Source organism: Penicillium nucicola (genome assembly GCF_028828085.1).
Source record: "Penicillium nucicola strain IBT 29836 chromosome Unknown utg000002l, whole genome shotgun sequence".
In the NCBI taxonomy this organism is placed as follows: Eukaryota; Fungi; Ascomycota; class Eurotiomycetes; order Eurotiales; family Aspergillaceae; genus Penicillium; species Penicillium nucicola.
In genome coordinates, this window is record NW_026643126.1 from 444,526 (window position 1) to 468,993 (window position 24,468).

The 24,468-nt window shown below is 49.8% G+C and overlaps 9 protein-coding genes across 9 annotated transcripts; 4 read left to right on the forward strand and 5 right to left on the reverse strand.

Moving 5' to 3' along the window:
* Positions 1-354: 354 nt before the first annotated feature.
* Positions 355-2,780, reverse strand: N7511_001922 (uncharacterized protein; the record flags this gene model as incomplete). Its single annotated transcript, XM_057124347.1, has 2 exons — positions 355-2,187; positions 2,262-2,780. 2 exons carry the CDS (start codon positions 2,778-2,780, stop codon positions 355-357), a joined length of 2,352 nt encoding a protein of 783 aa, XP_056986506.1.
* Positions 2,781-5,210: 2,430 nt separating this feature from the next.
* On the reverse strand, positions 5,211-8,218 carry N7511_001923 (uncharacterized protein; the record flags this gene model as incomplete). The annotated part of the gene is made up of 12 exons (XM_057124348.1): positions 5,211-5,233; positions 5,287-5,491; positions 5,549-5,742; positions 5,791-6,069; positions 6,119-6,512; positions 6,715-6,772; positions 6,914-6,988; positions 7,060-7,231; positions 7,289-7,815; positions 7,866-7,888; positions 7,954-7,995; positions 8,063-8,218. 12 exons carry the CDS (start codon positions 8,216-8,218, stop codon positions 5,211-5,213), a joined length of 2,148 nt encoding a protein of 715 aa, XP_056986507.1.
* Positions 8,219-8,674: 456 nt separating this feature from the next.
* N7511_001924 (uncharacterized protein) lies at positions 8,675-9,076 on the reverse strand (the record flags this gene model as incomplete). Its single annotated transcript, XM_057124349.1, has 1 exon — positions 8,675-9,076. The coding sequence occupies one exon, from the start codon at positions 9,074-9,076 to the stop codon at positions 8,675-8,677; it is 402 nt and encodes a 133-aa protein (XP_056986508.1).
* Positions 9,077-10,493: 1,417 nt separating this feature from the next.
* Positions 10,494-13,821, forward strand: N7511_001925 (F-box/WD repeat-containing protein; the record flags this gene model as incomplete). The annotated part of the gene is made up of 3 exons (XM_057124350.1): positions 10,494-10,904; positions 10,965-13,646; positions 13,699-13,821. The coding sequence occupies 3 exons, from the start codon at positions 10,494-10,496 to the stop codon at positions 13,819-13,821; spliced, it is 3,216 nt and encodes a 1,071-aa protein (XP_056986509.1).
* A 605-nt stretch (positions 13,822-14,426) lies between these two features.
* Positions 14,427-15,601, reverse strand: N7511_001926 (translation initiation/elongation factor MRX8; the record flags this gene model as incomplete). The annotated part of the gene is made up of 3 exons (XM_057124351.1): positions 14,427-14,856; positions 14,946-15,550; positions 15,599-15,601. 3 exons carry the CDS (start codon positions 15,599-15,601, stop codon positions 14,427-14,429), a joined length of 1,038 nt encoding a protein of 345 aa, XP_056986510.1.
* A 5-nt stretch (positions 15,602-15,606) lies between these two features.
* Positions 15,607-16,242, forward strand: N7511_001927 (putative AP-3 adaptor complex subunit sigma; the record flags this gene model as incomplete). Its single annotated transcript, XM_057124352.1, has 2 exons — positions 15,607-15,675; positions 15,757-16,242. The coding sequence occupies 2 exons, from the start codon at positions 15,607-15,609 to the stop codon at positions 16,240-16,242; spliced, it is 555 nt and encodes a 184-aa protein (XP_056986511.1).
* Positions 16,243-16,987: 745 nt separating this feature from the next.
* Positions 16,988-17,812, forward strand: N7511_001928 (60S ribosomal protein eL8; the record flags this gene model as incomplete). Its single annotated transcript, XM_057124353.1, has 2 exons — positions 16,988-17,035; positions 17,102-17,812. The coding sequence occupies 2 exons, from the start codon at positions 16,988-16,990 to the stop codon at positions 17,810-17,812; spliced, it is 759 nt and encodes a 252-aa protein (XP_056986512.1).
* A 1,458-nt stretch (positions 17,813-19,270) lies between these two features.
* Positions 19,271-22,171, reverse strand: N7511_001929 (putative spindle pole body component; the record flags this gene model as incomplete). The annotated part of the gene is made up of 4 exons (XM_057124354.1): positions 19,271-19,309; positions 19,369-21,766; positions 21,837-22,045; positions 22,112-22,171. 4 exons carry the CDS (start codon positions 22,169-22,171, stop codon positions 19,271-19,273), a joined length of 2,706 nt encoding a protein of 901 aa, XP_056986513.1.
* Positions 22,172-22,758: 587 nt separating this feature from the next.
* Positions 22,759-24,261, forward strand: N7511_001930 (WD40 repeat domain-containing protein; the record flags this gene model as incomplete). Its single annotated transcript, XM_057124355.1, has 3 exons — positions 22,759-22,796; positions 22,859-23,024; positions 23,086-24,261. The coding sequence occupies 3 exons, from the start codon at positions 22,759-22,761 to the stop codon at positions 24,259-24,261; spliced, it is 1,380 nt and encodes a 459-aa protein (XP_056986514.1).
* Positions 24,262-24,468: the final 207 nt, after the last annotated feature.

The following is a 24,468-nucleotide window of genomic DNA, read 5'->3' on the forward strand; positions in this document are numbered from 1 at the left end:
AAATGAGAGTGGATCAATCGAGGAATATTATGGTAAGATATGTAGACATGAATGTTGAGTACTGAAACAACTCTGGGTGAAACATGAAAGCAGGTTTTGTCAACCAGTTTGACGCTAACTCAAACTGGAACGCGATAAGAAGACATGAGTGAGAAGATCATAGAAAGGTGTAAGAAAGAGACAGGAAGTCTGTGTGGTTGTGTGGTGAAAGCCCGAGATAAGAAACCCGAGATGCAAATGAGGCAAGGAAATCGCTGGGAAAGTGAAGACGTGTAGATATACAAAAGTGCGAGTGGAAATTAGGAAATGTGTTTCGAGTGAATGTGGACGAGCAATTCCAGGTCAGATCACGATTCAGTGCACAGTAGCAATACCGGCGTGCTCCTGATCCCAATCGAAATTGAATGACCAGAGAGGCATGCCCCCGTTGCCCTTGGGGTCGCAGCTCTCGTCCAGCATGATAGCTCCGCTGCTATCAGTGCGGCGGCGCGAGTGTCGCTTCTGATCCTCGGGGATGGCAGGCGGAGGTCCTCTTGGGGGCGGCTTGGGGGACGGAAGCGGCGAGAAGCGATGAATTGGCAGGGTGGGAGTGAGGGGCGAGGCACCACTGGTGGCGGGAGAGGGTAGGCTTTCGGAGTAATTGGCACTGAAGCCTGGAGAGACAACAGAGTTACCGGTTTTCTGTTCAGTATCAGAGCCTGAGCTTTGGGAGGGTGTGCCGTCTTTGTATGGGTGGGCTGCACCTTTTACTGATGGAGTATTAAATGGCGGGAAAACGTTGCTGAGACGTAGGAAGGAGGTATCAGATCCACAGAAGGAATCACGGGAGGGCCCAGAGAGGATTGAGCGTCGGTCTGCTTCGGGGAGATTTCCATAGTTGAAAAGGCTCGGGGTGACTTTGCCCTTGCGGATGCGCATGGCCTCGAGAAGGTCTTGTTCTTGTCGGGTTACAGCAATGACGCGACTTCTTCGGTTCAGCTCCTTCAGCTCTGCAGGAGAGCGAAGAGGCTGCTGGGGGAATTGTGCAAGAAGGTCTGCCTCGATGGTGGGGACCGCACTCGAGCGACGAGTCTGGGTAGTGCGGCGGGTTGTCTGAGAAGACTTGCCCGTAGAAGACTTGCCAGTGGAGGAGTGCGAAGCCTTGCGACGAACCGGGGCCTTTTCAGGTTGCGACTTGAGACTGCCAGTTGATGGCTGACGATCAAAGTGCCGTAGAGTGGGAGTTGTGACTGTGGCCGCCTTGGCGGTAGAAGCTATGAAGATCTCGGATTCATCGTCGTCAAAGGTGGCGACACTGTCACTGTAGTTCTTCTTTCCATGGCGCTTTGGCTCGGTTGGAGTGATTTCTTCATCCTCATCTTCAGATGACGAGGAAAGGCAAAGAACACTGGAGTTCTGCAGGTCCTTGTTCTTCAAAGTACTTCTGTTGCTCTTCTTCGAGGTCGAGCTCTTTTCGCTCCTCTTGGTCTTCCCGGATTCCTGCGAGGCACTCATACCCCGAGGGCGGACCGTCTCTGAACGAGCATTCGGGCTCAAGTACATATCTTTTGTCCTGGTAGAGGGACTGTGAGCACGCCTCGTAGGCGGTTTAGCCTCTGGGGTTCGTTGCCGTTCTAATGGCAAATTCTCCCGACTGTTGGAATACACACTGGAGCGACTGAAGAGCGAACGCCGGCCTGCGTATCTGTCCAAGGCCAGGTCGATCTCGCTAGTTCCTACCACCCGGCCGAACGGTTGGTCATACCACTCGCTATTCTTCGTCTCAGCGATCGATGGCAGATCCGAGTTGTCAACTTGTTTTTTGGATGACTGGCTCTGGTGGGACTCGTGCTTGTGGGACTCGTTCTTTTGCAGGGACGACCGACGAGGGGGTGCTTCCGGATATCTCATGCTTGAATGCCCAGTCGTCCTTTCTGTCTTGCTGGGAATTGAACTCGGAAGATGCTGATGCTGGATGATGGGATTGACAGGGGAATCCGGCACCACAGTGGAAACAGGGGAAGGAGAATTGGTCATGCGTTGTGGAGACAACAGACCGCCAGGCGCACTAGAATTTCGAGGCTTGGGGAACAACACCGAGAGGTCAATCCGGGGAGGACGCATCTTCCGCTTCGATTCCTTGGGCGGATTCGGCACCTCACTGAACGTCACTTGCGGTTCCAGACCCAAGCCATTCCGCACTCTGGGCTGCAGTGATTCGGTCTTGACCGACTTGGACGAATCCTTGGAACTGAAGTATGAAAACAGCGTCGACGACGAACCGGAGTGATGGACTTTTTCGACGGCTTGGGCAGCGGTGGTACCTCCTCTTGCGATCGGTAGTCCACGCCCAGCAGAGGCGATGAGGCTCGCACGCGCAAGTTCTGATCCGGGAGGGGCGTATTCGAGGGAAATGGCGTTAAGCCCATGCTCTGTCTCGGGCCGCTGCGGGAGCTGCTGGGCGGTGTTTTATAGCTCGGTCGGCGTTGTTTCTTCGATTCCCATGTTTGTGTATGTTCGGGCAGTGACAGCTCTGTTCCAAAGAACCGCTGCGCTTTCGACGCTTTGCGGTCCATCCCGAGGTCTTCCTGGCTCTCCATTTGGCGACTTGATGTGCGCAATGGTATGTGGACTGGGGAGCGTTCTCTGGCCAGCCTCGGATACACGTTTAATTGCTCCAGCGCATGGACTGAGCTCTTGAGCTCGGCGTGTGAACTGCGGGCTGAGTGGGTTCGAGTCTTCGCTTCCGGGGTCGATCTACTCCACAAGTCAATGGTGTGAAATTGAAATGGTGTGTTCATGATTTATATGCACATACCACAGTAATCCGATCAAACTTGGAGGGGAGGTTAGAGGTGGAGGACGTAAAGAAATCCAGATTGGGGGGGGGAGAGAGAATTGCAGGGTATGAATTGTTTTTGTAGAGAGCGAGAGAGTTTAGATCATTGGTTTAGAGGGCCTTAAAGGGGGAAAGAGTTCCACAGCGCAGTGGATTGTAGGCTTCGTGGAAAGATGACATCTCATAGGCTGCGCGAGAGTGGCACGTTTCATTTATTTCCATTTCATTTATTTCCATTTCATTTATTTCCATTTCATTAATTGTGGATCGGTAGCTGGGAGAGAAGCTAGTAGGGATCGACGAGGCATTGGAGATGGAGAGGTGACGGAGTTGTATGATACTGCACATGCACACTATTCGCTACTATTTACTACGGTGCACTACTGTTGTCTATGGTCGTCTACTATCAGCCACTCTCATTGACTGTCATTGACTGTCGCCCATCGGCCCCCATACTTCAGAGATCACTTAATATACTCTCACTCCTAAAGCCGAGTACGAATATATTTACCCCTGAACCTAAAAATACACGTGAAGGTCTTCTGGAAACCGGGGTGCAGAAAACTTACACTAAAGACGAGGCTATTGACGCCAATCCTGTATGTCCCGGGCTAATTGGAATTATCTTCCGCCCCAAGCCCACCTCCCTTGGCCCGGGGATCTCCTGGATCTGATTCTCCATGTCCAGGTACTCCGTGCGTACTGTACATGTACGCCGGATGTGCTCTTCTGCAAATCGTGCGTTAGCCGCGTGTGGGTTCCAGGATCTATGGAGCATCCACTAAGAGAGAGCCATGACCATGAAAATTACACACAGTCGCGTCCGAGAGCAGATCGGCACATCGATCTCACATCGACCCAGCGTGTCGGGCAGCTCGGCTTTCGATCGTGGCTTCAGGCGTACAGATTCACTCCACCTGCGGGCTGTGACAAATACACGTCCCGCATCCCGTCCTGGATCCTGTGGAAGTGTCGCCTAAACGTACGTCGACGGAACAGACAGGAACTGGCAACGATCGACGCGGTCCATGTGTGATATGCAGATGGCCATCACACCAGTCAAAGAAATAACTCCGATCCGGCGACGCTGCAGTGCTGCAATGCGGCATGTCTCGCGCAGGGCCGCTTGAGACACGGGTCCAAGGATGGAGCTGACAGGTTGACAGCCTCGAGGTGCGGAGACTGGCTTGGACTCTCGGCCTGGAGAGGAGCGTTTCAGACGGAGGCACGGACATATATCGTGCATTATCTTGCACGGCACGGTGTTCAATGCCCAATCGAGTCAATAGTCCAGAAGATCTGGGATCGGGAAATCATGGCGCCAGCCCGTGCTCCAGCGCCCGTGGACAAGCGATGACGCTGAAGCCTGTCTGGATCGAACACCTGGTCTAACCAGCCAATGCAAGCAGAGTACAGTACGGTACTTCGACCGGTCGCAGCCCCAACCCCTTTGATCCTAAGATTCCGTCCCATCACTGAAGGTGGAGATATTCGCTACGGGATTTCTCCTTTCCATTGTTATTGAATACGGTATGATATTCCGACGCCGTACTGATTTTACGCGATGCCGAGAAGACATCAAATTGCAATAAGTTACATCGCTGCTTTGATTTCAACATCTCATGACCTAAAACCCTGCTTCGGACATAGATTCGACGTGGAATGCCCTGTCATATACAGTATAGGATCTTGTGCAGTGTCACCTATTTATTACCTACACGCGGTTATTAGGTTCCAGCTTATCCCACACTTGCTCTACAGTCTGCGCATTCAAATACTCCATAGAAACGAAAGATTGGCCGCTATTCTCCCGTACATCTCCGGAGCCGAGAATTAATCTTGGTGGCCGAGAGTGGAAAGGCGACTATTACTAGCCTCGAAAGTGGTCACTTTCGTCGATTCCATGGGTCCTCATATTCTAGTCAATTGTGTTGGACATTCCCACCTCTCTGGAAACAGCCAACTGGAAACACTATTGAACCCAAACATTTGGTTTGACAGGTGCGTCCTGCGAAATAGTCGCGGGTAACCCCTGATGGTGGCCAATAGTCCACTCCAATAGCTTGGTGCCCTACCAAGGTTCTGAAACGCGTTATTCTTTGATGATCTCCCCAGGTGTGTCGATCATAGCTAAAATTTTGAAGCTCAAATACGCTTTTTAATTTAGGCACTCGAGTAGTTCAAGCCCAATGGAAAAGGAGAAGAGATTCAAGAGACGAATTGGACATGTCCAGCGCCCAGAATGGTACCAAGAAAGAATCATACCTAGGGCAGATTTTGGAACATGACCAAATCCAAATTTTGAGATTGTGGACTGCGCTGTAAACACTGCTCGTAGGGAGTTTCAGACTCGAGAAAAAGCAACATACTCCAAGTATCTCAAACACTCCTGTCAATCCTCCCTTCTTTCTTCTTCTGTGACTTTAACTTTCTTAGCCTTTCAAACTTTTTAGCCCTTCTAGACTTACGCTTCGTCTCCATTGCATGCTCATCATCACCATCATCAGACTGCTGAAACATAACCCCGTTCCCAATCTTGCGCTTCTTGCTTGGTTCAGGTAAAGCCATAGCCCGACGCTTCATCCCAGATGGACCAGATGGACCGTAAGGGATACTTGTCCTAAAGAAAGTCGAACCGAAAGGCAAAGGAGGCACGCGAATGGGGATGTAATACTACTGAGCAGTTAGTAGACCATACCCACACTCCTAGGCGTAGGCGTGAACACGTACATATTGACAAATCAACAACATCGGATTAAGCACTTCATTGACCAGAGTTCGAACACTAGATCCTTGAGTAGCAAACGTGAACTCGGGATCATTGCCCTTGTAGAATCCTTGGGCTTTCCCTCCACGACCACTGGTCAGAAGACCGAGTTTCCGAAAACTATGTACGAGATCTCGGGCTTCGTCTCTAGTGCAGTCTGTGTCAAATTAGATCGGGCATTCGAGATTGTCTGATAAGGTCTTACCAAGATGAGCAGCCAGGATGGCGTTCGATGGCGGGATACCCTCGAAGAGAATTGTTTTCACTGCTCTCCGCATCCTGATGAGCTTTTTCAACTTCTCCATTAGCTCACTGTCAAAGGAGTCACCTATCAGACAGCTATAGCAGTAGCGTATCTTGGGAAGGCGATTGTCTTTGGCGTCTCGGTAGCCGTAGCACTCGGCGTGCTGAGTGAAGTTGCAGCCGACACATTTGATCTGTAACGATTCAATCAGCGTCGAATATCGGGTGACAATCTTCGCAACTTAATACCATAAGGTTAGGCTTATATTCATTATGGGTATTACACTCACACCGGGTATCATCGATCTGATCCACGGCGTGATGCGACGAACTCTCCCCGTTGGGACTCAGATCAGGGCGCTTGACAATCGGCACTGCTCGGTTTTCAACATAATGCACCGTCCGCTTACAGACAGTAGGTCGTTGTCCTGCTTCTTGCATTTTCAGGATCTCTTCCAAAGCCCGCTGGCCAGCAGCCTTGCGAGCCAATATGCGGTCTGCGGGCTCATTTGGCTCAGGCGTCTGTGAGTTCCTCTTTAACTTGGCTCGTGCAACTGATATATCAACTTCTTCGTCGTCAATATTATTTGCCAACCGAAGCGCCGCTCTGTAAGCTCTGCGTTGAGCGGAGAGCCCTCTCGCTGAAGGGGTTAGGATCCCTGGCTTTTCGTTTGCCATGATTTTCTATGGTTGGATTATTAGCGGTTCGAACTCTCTTGTATATAAAAGCACAGCTTACTGGACGCCCTCTCTTATGGTTTTTCTTTATTTTTTCCAGGGTGCGCAGCCGCTCGGTGTTGTGGTAGTAAGTCCATACTTTATCGTACCGACATATTAGCTTGCGTTCATAAAATCAGAAATAGGCTTGGTTTCATGATATACATACCGACATGTCCTTGGTCATCTTCACTTCCGTCTTGATCTTCACTTTCGTCTTGGTCTTGCTGTGGATATGTAACCAAAGAAGGGTCGAGAGAGCCTTCACTGCAAGTACTTTCATCCGTGGAGAAAAGCTCATCTCTCATATTCGAAATCGGGGCCTCTTGAATCCCAGGTCGCCCACACGAGATACTTGGTCATTGTACCTCGCATCTAGCAGTTCCAGGGGAGTTTCCAGGTCAATAATCTGGGGTGTGAGATGGCTCACTCGCAATCCGGAACTTCATCAAGTCAGCCTGAGTTCTCAAGACATAGCCACAGTAGCCTAACGACAAACAGATCGAGAACATACGTATGGTAACCACTATCAAGGGTCCCACAGAACTGCGACACTTTCTTCCAATTCTCAGTAGAAGGGTATCCGATATGCTCATCATGAACAGCAGTACGAGAGAAACCAGGAATCTCATTGGAATCATCGCATTCATCCTTGTAGAAGACATGTATGCCCATGAATCGTTCATCTACCTCTCCTGTTAGCACTTACACCATACCAATCCTGATCACCACAGTAGACATACTAGGCAAAGTGGGAAATCTCGCGCACATCGTGATCAGTTGTCGAATGAGCGCCTCTCCGCTCCTAATCACATCCCGCCACGCCTTCTTGTCTCCCACTATATCCACAATGTCAATCCTGCTATACAATTTTCTGCGGTCTGCTGGGCCCCGATTGCCATTGTAGTCAAAGGTGAATGTATAGGATTCCAGGGCTTCCTCGGGCTTATCTGCTTTGTCGAAGATAGTGAACTGGACGGCATGAAGGTTTCCTTGACGAATAGCTTCGAAGATTCCATTTTCTTGAGAGGTATTAGTGTGATATTGCATAGTAGACAGGTATATTCTGCATCTTACTAGGAGCTTGAGAAAGTGATCTGCTACGTCGTTCATGTTTCTCTCGATGATCCTTGTTGGAACGTAGTCTGCTCGGTGGGATCTGAGTTTCCCGACGCCTTTGCCGTTTATTATCTGGGAATAGATGTAGCCTTTTTCAAAAGATGCTCCTCGGAGGTTTCGCTCGCTGAAGACGGTATCTGGTAATAAGGCGCTATTCATGGTCAGTTCTGTGGAGAGGGAAGATGATACGGTATCTCGAACCGCATGTAGAATAGTGTCGCGATCTGTTTACATGGATGACTGTTACTGAATGCAGAGAGCAAGGATCCTGGAGACTGAATGGACTTACCGTCATGTGCAGCATGATCTTCGTCAAATCAAAGCTATGTGCCTACAATGGTGTGAGGAAGTCTTGAGCTGTTTGATTATATTCTGGAGCACTTTTGGTCGCTACTCACGACAACGGGAAATCTAAAAATTTCCTCGATGGGAGGTTTGGAGATTGATTTGTTTTCAGTGGTTACAGCGACATTGACAACTTCAGGCTTGCTTGCCACTGGAGCAGCTGAAGTATCTGTAGCAAGCCCTAGGATAGCTTTGGCGAGATTGATCATTTTCGAGGTTGGTGAGATTTGTAAATTGTTTTGGGGACTAAGATAAAAATATGAAGGTTGAGCAAACAAAGAAGGTCGGGTTTGGGAATTTCAAAGCATTAAATATGCCGGCGAGTAGGGTTTCTCTTTGTGTTAAGTCATTTGGAAAGGTGCTCTTTGGATTTGACTCAGAAAGTATGCTTGTTCAAATTGTTAGGGATCAGAGTATTCAAAGAAAGCTTAAGATCAATAGTTCCACGGAATTTGAATACTAAGTTACAGCAGCGGATGCATTATAGTCAGCCTTGAAAATATTTCACTAGAAAACAAAATTCATTGTATAAGAAAGTTCCAAATGTATCCAGGAGATACGCAAGGGTGCTGTTGCCCCCATAGAGCCAAAACACCACGATGAATATCTTTAGTTCGCAATCTAGCAATAGTTGGGGAACTTCTTTTTCCGAGTCTTGAAAGTCTCTAGAATATATGTTCATAAAGGAAGGAAACATTCAAACTCCAGCGGTGGTTCAGAAGCTCCAGGCTATGAACAACGGGGTCGATATTTCTACCGAATTCTAGGTCCTGCGATAGTACGTGAACCATTTCATCGGTCAAACGACAAGTTCGCTCAAGATCAGTCTGAGCGTCTTTGCAGGTATCAGGGGTATAGACGGCCTTGCAACTCAGAGACTCGGGAGCCATTAAACGCTCGAGTCCTCGGATAATATCCACATAGATGCATATGAAAGCTAAGCCTGCCTTGATTTCCCTGCGAAGCAATGGGTAGTGGTTTCTGAGGTCAAAGATTATCCGTTGAATGAGATCCTGGAGCTTGAAGCGAGCTTCTACAAAAACTTCAAACGAGCTGCGTTCGGCCATGCTTTAGTGTTGACAATAAGCTTGTGGGGATTAGACCAAGGGCACGATACGGTTTCTATATATAAATATATACTGATGATAAACCAAGATGAGCTGGGTCCGCCATTCCTTTGATGAAGCTGCGCCACCAAAGAAGGAATCAAAGGATGTGAAACAGGAAACAAGGAGGCGATTCAAACAATAACCTTTATTATGTTTGTAACTCATGCAACATAAGATGGACAGTATTGTGGCAGAAATAATAGTCATTCGACTATGAGTATAGATGAATCTGCCCTGATGAACACATGTATATTGCTCAAATCGTCGAATAACTGTATCATTTAGGTATAATTAATTTTTACAATACTATCGTCGGCCAAATTGCAGTTCTGTGGCCCGCTTGTCAACAGAAAAGACCACGCAAGGTTAAGAACTAATTAAAAGCAAATCATAGCTTCATCATCGTCCAACAAATCATGACAAGTGTTTAGTGCCATTTTGATCTCTAGCGTGGCTGATCAGCCACGCTACGGCAAAATATATAGCAGGATTATATGCATGGCGATACTGTACCTGCCGTGTCCTCACTGAGCACTATCATATTAATTTGACAAGCCCCGTGTGGACATTAATTTCTATAAAAACCTCCACAGTAACCAGAGGTGGGCCAAGCCTCACAAAGAATTGTGGGGAAGTCTCCGCCTTGGAAGTTGCAGAGATCGACCAAGTAAAGCATTCAAGGAAGATGATAGGGGGACGAATCACACCTCCAAGGCATTCTTCCTTGTCAATCTTCTAAAATTCCAGTTAACCGAAAACTATAGAGGCGCCCCCACTTCACGTGATATGTGGCGAGACTGGAGAAACCGGGAAGAAAAGATCATGGGTTTCAAGGGCAAATATCCCCCCCCCCCCCGGTGCAGGCAAAGTAGGCCCAGTGCAGGCCAAGTACAGGCTAGGTGCAGGCAAAGTGGCCAAAAGGCTAGACTGGATGTAACGGCTCAGACGTGCCCAGTCCCACTGGTTAGGCCTAGAGGCTAACAGGGTTGATGTTTTTTCCGTCTAACCGTCGAGATAAGAGGCAAATAGAAGAAAAATAAGAGATAGACAAGTCAAGAGGAATCATAGGATTACAAAGAGGAGTAGAACATATCCAAACAGCCTCTGTGAGAGAGAAATCCAAGCCAACAAAGAAGGGTGCAAAAATGAAGGTTGGGCCATGACATCGTCGGAATAATTGTTGTTCTCCGCCCCAACTCCTTGTCAGCCGCCACTGTTTCTCCCCTTCCTTTGACTTCCTTGCATCTTTCTATCCCCTTTACACTTGGTCCCCGTTATGCTCTGATCTTTTTCTCATGGTTTGCAAGGGCGACTTCCTGACACCTGGACATCGTGGTGATTTCTTTCGTACTCGATGCTCCCCTCTTGAGGCACCATGTCCTCGAACACTACTGCCCAAATCCCTGATTTGACATACGCCGATCACAACAACTCGATACTTTCATCACATGTCGCCCATTCTCCAGACACACGATCTGCTCCACGATATAGAATGGACGAGCCGGAAAGAGATGAACCGGCTCCAGGGCCATCCGATGATGCCCTCGGGCAGTTTTCGTTCGCTCCAGCGACTCGAACCACTGTGGTGACCACTACCACTACGACGACTACCTCCTTTCCTCCTTTGGTCATCAAACCCCCGCGCTCTGTCAAGGATTTGGACTCCAGACAATACCCTCTCGCCTCAGCCCCGACTCCAGCATCTTTGAGGAATCTCAAGTTCAAGATTGGCGACAGATCTATAGTCTTCAACGAACCCGAGGACACGAAAACTGCTGCTAACGAGGTAAGGTTTTTCGTCGTCGGATTTTTTTTGGGAGGGTACTGGAATACTAACATCTTGTAGACAAAGGAGAAGAATGAGGCGTTGAGGGCGGCCAACGGCCAGCTGCGCTCTGTGAGCTCGTTCATATCTGAGGGTGATAACCCCACCCGGCGGCTGGCCCCTCATAGGATTGCGAGCCAACCCTCCAGCCATCCTTTCAATCCCCGTCGTCGCGCCGTATCCCCCGTTTCGATTCCCGAGCCACGATCCTCGACTCTCCCCCGTACTCGTTCATCTCGCGTTCCCTCTGAGCCCATTACACGCCGCACCCGTCAAAGTGGCGTGGCACCAACTCATCTTGCCGCTGGCCTGGCCACGCCCGATACTGAGGCGAACTTCGGTGGGTCTGGCGAGCTAGTAGCGCCGAGACAAAGAATCCATAGTGCAGTGTTCCCTCGCAGAGAGCCTCCTTTGCCGTCTCCTCTGTCTTCTGAAATCGAAGCCAAAGGTCCGCAGCAAGTCAATCAAGATGCTGGACAACAAAATGGACTACTGGGCCTTCGCTCTAGTTCGGGAACGCAGGAGCCTCAAGTAGCTGAGGCGAACCAGATTTGCTCCAATGCACATGCACATGAATCATCTTCTTTCAGTCAGGATACAACATATGGAACACAAGAATCCGCATCACAGAGCAGACCGGAACACCTCTCCCAACTCTCCGCAATTGATAATGCCATGGCACAAGATATGTGCCTGCCCAGCCCTAGCCTCTCTCCGGTTGCCGCAATGAACGCTCTCCATGGCGAGTCCTCATTTGACTCGGAAGAACCCGACGTTGACACAGATTCTAGCCTTGATCACAACGTGTCCCGTTTTTCCAAGGCCATGCGGCTTCAGGATGCAGCTAATGGGCCAAAATCACGGTCGCCTCCCTCTCTTTTGGATATGCCCAAAGTACTTGAATTCTTTGATTCGGTGCCCGAGGAAATGAAGACCTATCTTATGTACCAGTTCCTTCGACGATGCCCTAAACCCACCCTGCATTTTGTAGCAGATGTGGTGAACCCAACGTTGAAGTGCGACTTTCTCGCTCTCCTCCCTCTTGAGCTCAGTCTCAACATCACCAAATACCTCGACGTTCAAAGCATGTGCCGTGCGGCGCAGGTGTCTAAGCGGTGGAGACACATCACTAATTCAGACGAAAAATCCTGGAAGCATCTCATTGACCAGGATGGATATTCTCTTTCGGATGGTGAATTGGAGCGGGCCATCAGACAGGGATGGGGATGGCAGCTTCCTCACAGCCCTGAAGAGCCTGAGCAAGATCTCAGTCTCATGGCATTCTTCAGGGCTGATAGAGAGGTCTCTCCTGTTCCATTGGCCGTAGATTCAAGCAGTCGATCTTCTTATCCATCCATTTCTTCTTCGTTGCGACGACCCAAGCGCAAGGCCAACACGCGTGCCACAAGCCGCAAGCTGGCTAAACGCAAGATTTCATCCAGTGGGGGAGATTGCACTGATCCGTGTTGGAAAAAAGACCTTGCCGCTTCTGAGGCTCCTTATGCCGCCGCCAGTGCTGCAGCCGCTGCGGTGCCTTACGCGGAAGTTGGCAGCCCCTCCCTTCGGGGGCTTTATCTTTATAAAGTCCTCTACCGTCGCCACGATGCTATTCGCAAGGGCTGGATGAGACCGGAAGTAAAGCCACAACACATAGCTTTCCGGGCCCATGACCGTCATGTTGTCACCTGCTTGCAGTTTGATGCCGACAAGGTTCTTACTGGAAGTGATGATACCAACATCAACGTCTATGATACTAAAACAGGCGCGTTGAAGGCAACCCTGGAGGGCCACGAAGGTGGTGTTTGGGCTCTTGAATATTATGGTAACACACTGGTGTCCGGCTCCACAGATCGCTCAGTTCGCGTCTGGGATATCGAGCAGGCCAGATGTACTCAGATCTTCCACGGTCACACATCCACCGTTCGGTGCTTGCAGATCGTCCTTCCAACTGAGGTGGGCAAAAACATACATGGCCAGCCTGAAATGATGCCGAAAGAGCCATTGATTATCACTGGGTCTCGTGATTCAAACCTGCGGGTTTGGAAACTCCCAAAGTCTGGAGACCCAGTCTATTACCAAGGTGGTCCTCTTGTCGATGACACCGACTGCCCCTACTTCCTCCGGGTTCTCACTGGACATCAACATTCTGTTCGTGCTATTGCAGCCCATGGTGATACCCTTGTGAGTGGTAGCTATGATTGCACCGTGAAGGTCTGGAAGATCTCCACCGGGCAAACATTGCATACCCTGCAGGGGCATTCCATGAAGGTATACAGTGTTGTTCTTGACCACAAACGCAATCGTTGTATCAGCGGAGCAATGGATCATATGGTCAAGGTGTGGTCCCTTGAAGATGGATCTGTTCTTTATAACCTAGAAGGTCACACCTCTCTTGTTGGTCTACTTGCTTTGCAGAACGATTTCCTTGTCTCCGCGGCCGCAGACTCTACTCTGCGAATTTGGGACTCTGTCCACGGTCACTGCAAAAACACGCTGACTGCACATACTGGCGCCATCACTTGCTTCCAACACGACGGACAGAAGGTCATTTCCGGATCCGATCGCACCTTGAAAATGTGGGATGTGACAACAGGCGACTGCGTGCGAGATCTTCTATCTGATCTCAGTGGCGTGTGGCAGGTCAAATTCAATGACCGACGATGCGTCGCTGCAGTGCAGCGTGACAGCTTGACTTACATTGAAGTAAGTTACAAATTTTATCTTTCGACGCTCTCTTGCTAACATCATTCACCAGGTACTTGATTTTGGCGCCGCGCGTGATGGAGTGCCAGAAAGCAAACTCGCTTCCCGCATTGTTGTGAACGCCCGTGGACATGAGGTTCAAAATCTCGACGACGATGACGACTTGTCCGACTGAAGCAGACTTGCATTCCAAGATTGACACATAACCACATTCGACAAACTATCCTTTCTACGTTTCCTACTTTCCTCTGTGCTCTCTCAATACCCCAAACTCTCAATTCACGATACCCATCCTTACAGCTCTCGTCTTCCATCGGAACAAACCTTTGCATAGCGTGGTCGGCATTCTTTGGTCTTGCAGCATTATGATGGGGGCCAGGCGTTATATTTTTTTTTCCTTTTCTCATGTCAACCTTATCTTATTTGAGGGTTTCTATCCTTGTCTTTCCTCAAATATCATCTCTTACCCTTGCATCTGCCACGATACGTTTTTTTTTTGTCTTTCCCTGATGCGTATGTGACTTGTCATATTTTCGCCATAACGGCAGCATTGTCGGTATGATGAGCCCGGTGGATTCTTTTACATATTTTTATGCTCTGCTTTGTCTCCATTGGACTGTAATAGATTGATTATGATCTTTATTTTGCAGACTGTATCTTGGGTATATTGTATGTTATGTTCCTCCAGTAGGTAAATAAATATTGTACAAGGTATTTCAATGCCTATGGTAGCCAAGCGATGGCCTAGATCCTGAACGACTAGCAAGAACTTTGAGGTATTCACCAAATAGAACTTGACTTGTCCTCAGCAGCCACCGGCTCAGCAGGCCGAACCCCTTCTAAACTTCCATCAATACCAGCAGCAGACAATATCGACCAGCGAATAGCATCGATTCCCAACATTCGACCAGGACCAACCTGCACCTCAGAACTGCAAGTCAAGATCTCCCCCAGGGCGCCAGGCCCTTCGGAAACTCGAGCATCAGGTTGAATGATCGGTTTGACGCCCTGTAACAAAACTCGAAGTCGTTCGAGGCTGTATGGTGATACGCCGCACTTCATCAATTTGATCTTTTTCGCAAGGAACTTGTCGACTTTGGATAGAATTATTTGGTGTGGAATTGCGTAGTGTCGGAACATTTGGAGAATATCGGCGTCCGTTTGTTTTATGCCGTGTGTGCTGTCGATGAGGATGAATGCTCGACGAAGTCTGTAGGGAGTGAATATTAACCGGTGAACAACATATCCTGATTGTCGTATGCTTTTCGTACAACCAGATCAATGGGAAGTATGACATACTGCTTTCGTCCCTGGAGATACTTCATAATCTCCGCTCCCCACTCAGCTCGACTGGCCTTTCCATAACCCGGCATATCAAGCAAGACAACCTTATGTTCGCCACCTTTTGTGCCGCCAATTCCAAACGCATTCATTTCCCTCGTCCGTCCTGGTTTCGACGACGTCCAACAGACCTCCTGTCCCATTATTGCGTTCAAGAGTGAGCTCTTGCCGACATTTGACCGGCCAAGGAATGCGACTTCGGGGTCTGTCGATGACAGTGGTGTCGTGCGGAACTTGGCCGCAGACCATAGTTTTAAAGGAGAATGACGGGATGGAGTGAAGACCTTGTCGGCGAAGGCTAGTTGATCAGGCCGGGGAGGCTGCGTATCCCAATAGTAGCAGAGGTCGGACGGGGTGAGGTCTTTGAGCTCGCGTTTCTGTGTATTCGAGGTCGAGGACAGCGCTCGTAAGGTCGTATAGATTGTTTTCTGGGGCGCAGATCGCCTGCATAGCGATATTGAATTCATCATGTCTGTTCTTGCGCTGCAAACAAGACTCGGAACAAAAAAAAGAAGTCGATTTCTCCAGATCGGCGCACGGGGCAAGTCGAGCCAAGCCCGCAGCTATCGATAAGCCACTCTCGCATCAGAGCTACCACTTCTCTCCCTCACCATTCAAGATGATCAACGCAGTCCTGGTCTTCAACAACAATGGCCAGCCTCGGCTGACCAAGTTTTACACACAGCTGGTAAGTCCTCGAGTTGACACCTGCGACTCTGCGCATTCCGCGCCAAGCACCCAACTGACATAGTACCATCGCCCCCTCCAGGACACGCAAACCCAGCAATCCCTCATCGCGCAAATATATCGTCTCGTCGCACAGCGTCCAGCAAGCGCATGCAACTTCCTTCCGCTCCCTCCTCTCCTCTCCCAAGGCGCCAGCTCCTCCGCCACCGGTCCCTCTGATACCCCCACTCAGATCACGTACCGCACCTACGCAACACTGTCATTTATTATGATTTCTACCTCTACAGAGTCACCACTTGCTCTTATTGATTTGATCCAGGTGTTTGTCGAGTCATTAGACCGGATGTTTGAAAATGTCTGCGAATTGGATCTGATCTTTGGATATGAGACGCTACATGCTGTGTTGGGTGAAATGATTGTGGGTGGTGTTGTTGTTGAGACGCATATTGAAAAGATCATTGCTGGTGTTCGGGCCCAGGAGGGTTCGCTGGGTAAGAAGAAGGCTGTTCAAGCTGCTAGCGCTGGTTTGGGACGGGGTGCTTTGCCCGGACTGGGGGCTTGGCGGTGATTTGAAGACCCTGGAATTAGATGTGGATTTGTTGCATATGTAAACTTTGATGATCATTTGATTTGATTTGGTTTATCTTTGGCGTTTAGTTGTATGTAATTAGACTTGATTTAGCGTGACTCGGGGGGATTGTGGCTTAGGGGTCGATTTTTGTCTGCTGTGATCATATGGCACAATGGAGACAAAGATCCTTCAAGAGGGAGAGTAATCAAATACCCAGATAACAACTGTATTCCTCCGTTGTTCCCCGGAGAGGAATTGCCAATTTGATATCAGGTGACCCCGACCGGACTAAGTGGATCTGCCCTAAGCGCTAACCCTAACCCTGTCACCTGACTGCGCTAGCGCGACCCACGACAAATGCATAAGTTGCATCCACACGAACTTTTTCCTTTTCTCATCCGTCAATCGTCAACCAGCGCAACGATCCCAGTCGACAACATGGTGGTGAGTACCTGATTATCTCTTGATGTTTTATCAGAGATTCTAGTTCCTGCAATGTCGTAAAACACATTTGCACTGCTTCAGATTTGATATCTAAGCAATTCCGCCGATCGCTCACAGCCTCGAAAGAGATGTGTTGCATCGTGTGATGATTTGGCTGGAAGCATGAGTCCAATGCCCGTAACACGGCTTGGCTCATCGCTCTCCTTAGAGTTCAAAGAAGATGCAGCATTCGGTGGACAGCACGCTGATCTTCTTTTCTCAATGATAGCCTCCTAAGTCCGGAAAGAAGACCGCCGCTATGCCCTACCCCCAGGGCAAGGCTGGCACTGGCAAGAAGGCCGCCAAGGTTAGTTTTCTCTTTCCACTAGGAGCGCATTGAGTTTCGAAGACGCTAACCCCCTCCCCACCACAGAACCCTCTCATCGAGAAGCGTACCCGCAACTTCGGTATCGGCCAGGACATCCAGCCCAAGCGCAACCTGTCCCGCTTCGTCAAGTGGCCCGAGTATGTTCGTCTTCAGCGCCAGAAGAAGATCCTGAACATGCGTCTGAAGGTTCCTCCTTCCATCGCTCAGTTCCAGGCCACTCTGGACCGCAACACCGCTGCCCAGACCTTCAAGCTCCTCTCCAAGTACCGCCCTGAGACCAAGGCCGAGAAGAAGGAGCGTCTCGTCCAGGAGGCTACCGCCGTCTCCGAGGGCAAGAAGAAGGAGGATGTCTCCAAGAAGCCCTACCACGTCAAGTACGGTCTCAACCACGTCGTCGGACTCGTTGAGAACAAGAAGGCTTCCCTCGTCCTGATCGCTCACGATGTTGACCCCATTGAGTTGGTTGTCTTCCTCCCCGCTCTCTGCCGCAAGATGGGTGTCCCCTACGCCATTGTCAAGGGTAAGGCCCGTCTCGGCACAGTCGTCCACAAGAAGACCTCCGCCGTCCTGGCCCTCACCGAGACCCGCTCCGAGGACAAGGCCGAGTTCGCCAAGCTCCTCTCCGCCATCAAGGAGGGTTACACCGACAAGTACGAGGACTCCCGCCGCCACTGGGGTGGTGGTATCATGGGTGCCAAGGCCAACGCCCGCATTGAGAAGAAGCAGAAGGCTATCGATGCTGCCATCAAGGTCTAAGCTCGTGTAACTACAGCTTGATCCGAGATGTCTGTTTGACGGGATCGTTTTTCAAAAAGCGCTCGGCTCTCATAAAAGTTTAATGGGAAACTATTAAGGTGTTCAAGGCTCCAGGTGACTTATTGACGGCCGATTTTTTTTAGCTTTAGATGGGTGCGAAAGAGCCCTTGGGCCTTTTTGGGATCCTGTTCTAACAAAAAAGACAAATATTTTCTCTTACGAACTCCAATGGCCCCCATGTACCAACTTTCTGCAGATACCCATGAATGCATTTTTACCTGTTCAATTCTATCGATGGCTTCTACAGTCCCATCTGAATTAGGCATTCATGTCGTCTGCTTCGTATGTGTAGTTGTAAATGTAACCTGTTTGTCCTTGGGGCACATTGCCAACTGGTGCAAATTTTTCAAGTTTCGTGCGATTTTCTGGGCGGGTCTTGGTCCAATCCTGAAGCACTATCAGCCCAGGCCAGGCCCGTTCTGTTAGACATCCCCATATATCAAGACGTCTTGGTACACTCACAAAATACATACTATATACAGAGCTTTGCGAAGCAGGTCCCTTGACGATATCTATTCTTTTCTGTAACGCTAAGAGCTCATGTCTTTCCTCCATTGGCAAGCTTGACGCTCTCAATAACCGAAGCTTCGCTGTTCAAAGATTACTTGTAGTATCAAGCACCACGCTTAAAGGTGATATATATGTCGTATGGATTTATTCAGGCAAAAACGATCAATTACCTGTGATTATCTTTCATCTGGCTACTTCGATGGTATAAAAATATGGGTTTTATACGTCGATGAGATAGCGGATATATACATCCACCATATATAAACCAGCAAAAGAAACAGAATTATTTGTTCAAAAATCATTTTTCTTATCGCTCGTCTTAACCGAAACCCATACTGCCCAAACCGGGTATTCAAAGACACATAATGCAACCATCCTTTTAACCACAAGCCCCCATAGGGAGTGATGAAAGAGGACCCAAGTCAATGCCAGACAGACAGTGACCGTAAGACAATCAAAGAAGCGACTAACAATATTACAGGACGAGATTTGTACATATCAAGATTGAAGAACGGATGGAAAGTGATAACAGAAACATAACAATGGCGAACCAAGGTCTTCGTATCCCGTCAGACGGATACTCTGTCCCAGCGACCAGGATCAGAGTAAGAATAAACGACGAAGGCAGGGGTTTTAGGATGAAATTACAGGGATCAAAAGTCCATGAGTAATGCAGACGCAGAAAAGTAAAGAAAGAAACCCAGAAATCCGACCCTGTGCTCCCAGACGACCATAGAAGAAACAATACTCATCGCCGGTTTTAGCAAAAGAGACGATAGCATCAAGAGAGCCCGTCTAAAAACACAAGTTGAAGCAAATCAAGACAGGCGAAAACAAGGGTGTATAAAAATGACAAGAGGCATAAACGTGATCAAGGTCATTCGGTCATTAACGTTGGGCGGGTTGTCGTGAAAGCCCTTGTCGTACCTGGATTCAAATTAGATACCAGTCTTGTACATCACCAAGGACAAAGGATACATGCTTACCTTCATTTGTTCAATTCTCGCCTTAAGTTGGCTGGTGACTTCAGCCGCACGCTTCCAGTTCTCAGCAGGCTCAGAAGACCTGGGTTGGTATTGGTCATCTTCTGCGATATTGGTATTGGAGTTCCGGGCGGACGAGCGTGTCGGACTGCCGATGCCCGAGTAGCCATATGTAGGGCTCAACTTGCGTCGGCCGAGGCCTTCTCGACTGCCAAACCCGGGGGACTCTAGGCCAGTGTTCTCTTTCTCTTCGCTTGGACTAGCAGATACGATGCTGCGAGAGCGGGCGCTTTCGAAGCGGGATCCGGCGTGAAGCCCGTTTCGTGCAAAGGTGTGTGCGCTTCCCATGGGTTCTTGGTAAATCGAAGAGGTCTCTGGAATACCAATGCTGCCATTTTCAGATGTTGCGTTTGGTGGGCTCATGGCAGATGAACGAAGTGCTCGTGCCAATTCACGCTTCAGGCGTTCGATCTCTCTTTGTTGTTTTTGGACGTTCGCCTCTGCAGCTTCAGCATCACTTCGTGCCCGGACCAACTGAGTTTCCTTGGCCTTGATACCCAGAACATCTCGCGTGTGGTCTTCGATTAGCTGTGCATTCTGGTTTTGCAACTCAGTGATTGTTGAATTAAGCCTCGAGCGCTCTGACATCATATCTTCGATTGTTCGGCTAGAGTTCTCCTTCTCCATACGAAGTTCCTCCAGCTCAGCACGGTCAGCGGCAGCCATTGCGTTCATTGCGGGGGAAACTGGACTTGGGGCGGGCTCAGCAGGGGCTGAAGGCTTCGCAATGGGGCGTCCAGCTAGACCGCGACCAAGGCCAAATTTGGGGGCAGCTGGCGGGGGTGCGCTATCTTCTGATGGGGGCTCAGCGAGTCGTCTCGATGGCGAAGCAGTGCTTCCTGGGCCAGCCAACTTTCTTTGAAGCTTGAGACCAGCCCCAGGAGTAGGGAGGCCGCCAGGTTTGGGGACACCGCCGAGCTTCGAAGGTAAAGCTCTGGGCGCAGGCTTAGCTGGAGACTCGGGTGCTGGAGGTGCAGCAGCCGCAGGAGCCGGTTTCTTCATTCCCAAGGCTGGCTTCTTGCCAACAACCTTTTTGCCAGCTGGAGCCGCAGGCTTTGGGGGTGCCACTATAGGCTTGGGGCGCTCTTTGGCAAGCACCTTTGCAGTTTCATGGTATTCGGCGATCTTCGGTTTGTACTTGTCAAGCTTGTCCACGCCGGTAAGATACGCGTAGGTAGCTCGTTCGCCCGCGATCTTCATTAAAGTGCCCAAAATTTTAGCAGCTCCTTCACGGGTTGCCGGAGCCGAATCAGTCAGGAGTTTTCCGCCTGCGTCGGCGATCTCTTTCTGTTCTGCCTTGGATGGTACGGTTTTGGTTTTTTCCAAGCAGTGAACCAGGAAGTCGGCTGTACCCTGCTTGATTCGTGGATTCTTATCCTTGATGTATTCAAGAATTGTTTCTAAACAATCCGAAAGCGTGGCAGTTTCGAAGACGGCTACCAAAGCGCCAAAACAAGGCTTTGCTTTTTCACCTACTTCCTTCAGACGAGAAAAGAGAGGCTTCATGACCTCACCACGGTACTTTGCGAGGAAGCCACCGCGGAGACCACTGGCCAATTTGCTGATACAGTTCGCAGCTCCACTCATGACTTTGATATTGACGTTGCTGACATTCGCGGCCAAGGTCTGCACAATGTCATCGAAGGGACCTGGTTTGATCCTGAAAACATCGATAGCCTTGTGAAGAGCTTCCAACGCTTCCACGCGTTCTTGCCATTTCTTGGAGGCCATTTGGTCCTGGAAGTCCTTGGGAATTTTCGGCATAACATCGACCGGATCTGCTAAATTGTATCCATCAACCTCTTCTTCCTCGGCCTCATCATCAAAGCCCTCGCCGGTAGCGTCTCCACCTTCTTCGGCGGCAGGTGCGCTGGCCAAGGCATATTCTTGTGCTGCGGTGAGCATTATTTGCTGCGGTGATGGATCCTGTTTCACCTTCTCGAACAGCTTTTCCAAATCGGCTTGCTGAGAGGGCTTAAGGCCAGCCCAGAAGAAAGACTTGATGGCCTCTCCGAGCCACCGGTAAAGCTCAACTGCAAGGTTTTGTACTTCAGCACGGACATTCTTATCGGCATGGGCAAATCCGATTGGTAGCGTCTTTAATGTCTGCTTCGGGTCGACGGTCTTGCATCCATAGTTGTGATGTATGGCAGTGAAGGCAGAGAATGTAGCGGCGACCATTTTAGGCAGTTTGTGTGAGACTTGGGGCACGAATGCCTCGAACACGGGATCGGCCTTGTCGAATTTCACGAATAACAAGATCGCCTCTATAGCACCGGGTTTGGCTTTTGGCGCGGGCAGACATTTCTCGCCGATTGAATTAATCGTAGATCCACGGGTCCTGATTGTGTATTGTCAGTAAAACCCGGCTCGAACTGATCCGTCCCGCAGAGAAAGAACATGGCACGTACCTTATACACGCCTGGGCTCCTCCAAACTTGAGGAACGCGCAGTATGCTGCAAGACCATCGGCTTGTGCGGCGACATGGGAATCTGTGACCACCCCTTTCCACAAGTCGGGGTTTTGTAGGAATGGCACGAAGGCCGGGTCTGATTCATCGGCGGTGTTTTCGAATGTTGTTTTAGCAACCCCGTATGCTTCCTTGCGAACTTTCCAGATCTATATAGCACGCCGTTAGTCTTGTCATGGGGTTCAAACAACCTGGAGACGGAGCATGTGTCTAACCTTATGAGCGAAGCGCTCCTCCAGAGGCAAGGAGGAGAAGTCCTCTTCGCCGTCAGCCATCCTGGCGTCAATTATTAGGCGGCTGCAAAGGCACTGCGATCTCTGGAAACCGGACGTATGTCAGCGCTGCTGCGGGTGTCCTGCGCTTCAACTAGAAGGTGTCGGAAAGAGAAGAAAGACGAACGAGAACTCAGGCGCACCAGTGTATCAGAGATATCAGGGAGCAGCCTACACTTGAATAAAGGGAATGATCGAATTGTCTCAGGCTGGCGATGAGAGCATCAAAGGGAGGTGGAGAGAAGAAATAAACAGTTGGAGATCGGGAAGTAAACAAGCGGCTTGGCACGGGTTTGTTGTGACCCCGCGGTGGATCGGCTTCTTCTTTTCTTCTCTCTTTCCTCTTCTCTTACTACTGGTCTTGTTGAATGATTTGGTCGAAGTTGTCTTTGGACTGGTCCGCCTACTGAGCTTGTTGCCTTTTGTTCGTGCCCAACATCCCAATTCGCCCTCCGTCTCCGACACCGCTTCCAACCCCCCCCCCCCCCAATTCGCACTTTTCCGATCTCGAATACAGACACAACGCCTGAATTACATGCGCGGGGAAATTGGCGCACATCGCTTGGAATATACATACAGGCGCTGCAATTATGAGCCAATTTCTCACTTCGCGCCAGGCGGAGGAGCTGCAGGTGACCCATCTCGGCTCATTTAGGGGTTCTGATTGCTGATGTTCGCTTCTTGCGACAGGCACAAAGGTATCATCGCATATCTAGCATCGGCGAATTTGCCTCAGAGCTCGGTTGCTCTACGAGAAGAGCTCGGCGACTCGATTACCGTGGACGACAGCACACTCAAGAAGTATGAGGGTCTGCTGGAGAAGAAGTGGACGAGCGTGGTCCGCCTACAAAAGAAGGTGCGTGTGAAGACCACAAAGGACAAGAACGTCGGTTTATTAATGATACATTCTAGTATAGATCATGGATTTAGAATCACGATGCGCCTCACTGCAGGCCGAATTAGACACGGCGACCCCCACATCTCTCTCTCGACGAAATCAAGACCCAGCATCCTGGCTGCCCCGAGCCCCAGCGCGCCATGATCTCGAATCACATCGCTCGCCAATCACATGTGTCGCTTTTCACCCCATATTTTCCTCCCTCGCGTCCGGTTCAGAAGATACCACAATCAAGATTTGGGACTGGGAATTGGGTGAGCTTGAGAGGACCATCAAAGGACATACGAGGGCAGTTTTAGACGTTGACTATGGAGGACCACGTGGAGGAACCCTTCTTGCGTCCTGTTCTTCGGATTTAACGATTAAGCTATGGGATCCTGCCGACGAATACAAGAATATCCGAACCCTCCCAGGACATGACCACAGCGTGTCAGCAGTGAGGTTCATTCCATCTGGTGCCGCGGGATCTCCAATGTCAGGAAACCTGCTAGTCTCAGCGTCTCGCGATCACACTCTACGGATCTGGGATGTCACAACTGGATATTGTGTCAAGACCCTACAAGGTCACGCATCGTGGGTTCGAGATGTTGCACCCTCCCCCGACGGTCGCTTCCTCTTCTCAGCTGGAGATGACCAAGTCCCCCGCCTGTGGGATGTTTCTTCCGGTGAAACTAAATCTACCTTCCTAGGCCACGAGCATGTTATCGAATGTGTTGCCTTTGCCCCGACAACGAGTTATCCCCACCTCGCCCCTCTTGCAGGACTGAAAAAGCCCCCTGCCGCATCGTCATCTGCCGAATTCGTGGCCACAGGATCTCGTGACAAGAGCATTCGCCTTTGGGACGCCCGTGGAAATCTAATCAAAACTCTTGTTGGACACGACAACTGGGTTCGGGCATTGGTTTTCCACCCTGGTGGAAAGTACCTTCTCTCTGTCTCCGATGACAAGACCTTGCGCTGCTGGGATCTTACACAAGAATGCAAGTGTGTGCGCACCATTCCTGCTCACGACCATTTCGTCAGCTCGATTCGATGGGCACCCCCGTTAATCAAGGACACCGGATCCGAGGATGCCAACGGCACGGAGACTGGCAAATCAAGTGCAAAAGAAGACCCCAATGCAACCAAAATGTCTATCAGATGCGTGCTGGCGACTGGTAGCGTTGATCTCAAAGTCCGTGTCTTTGCATCATGAGGTACCGAAAATATGAATGGACCCAAGTCAAGTGAGGTGGAAGCGGTTGCTTTTCAAGGGAGCCTGCGTCCAGTCGAATTCCTCATGGAACGCCACCATATTTCGAACTGATGGGTAGGCTTCGAGAGTGTGACCGACGCGGTCTGTCAATTCTGGGTAAAGGAGTTGGGTTTTCATTTTTGATATCAATAACATTCTTCTCTTTTG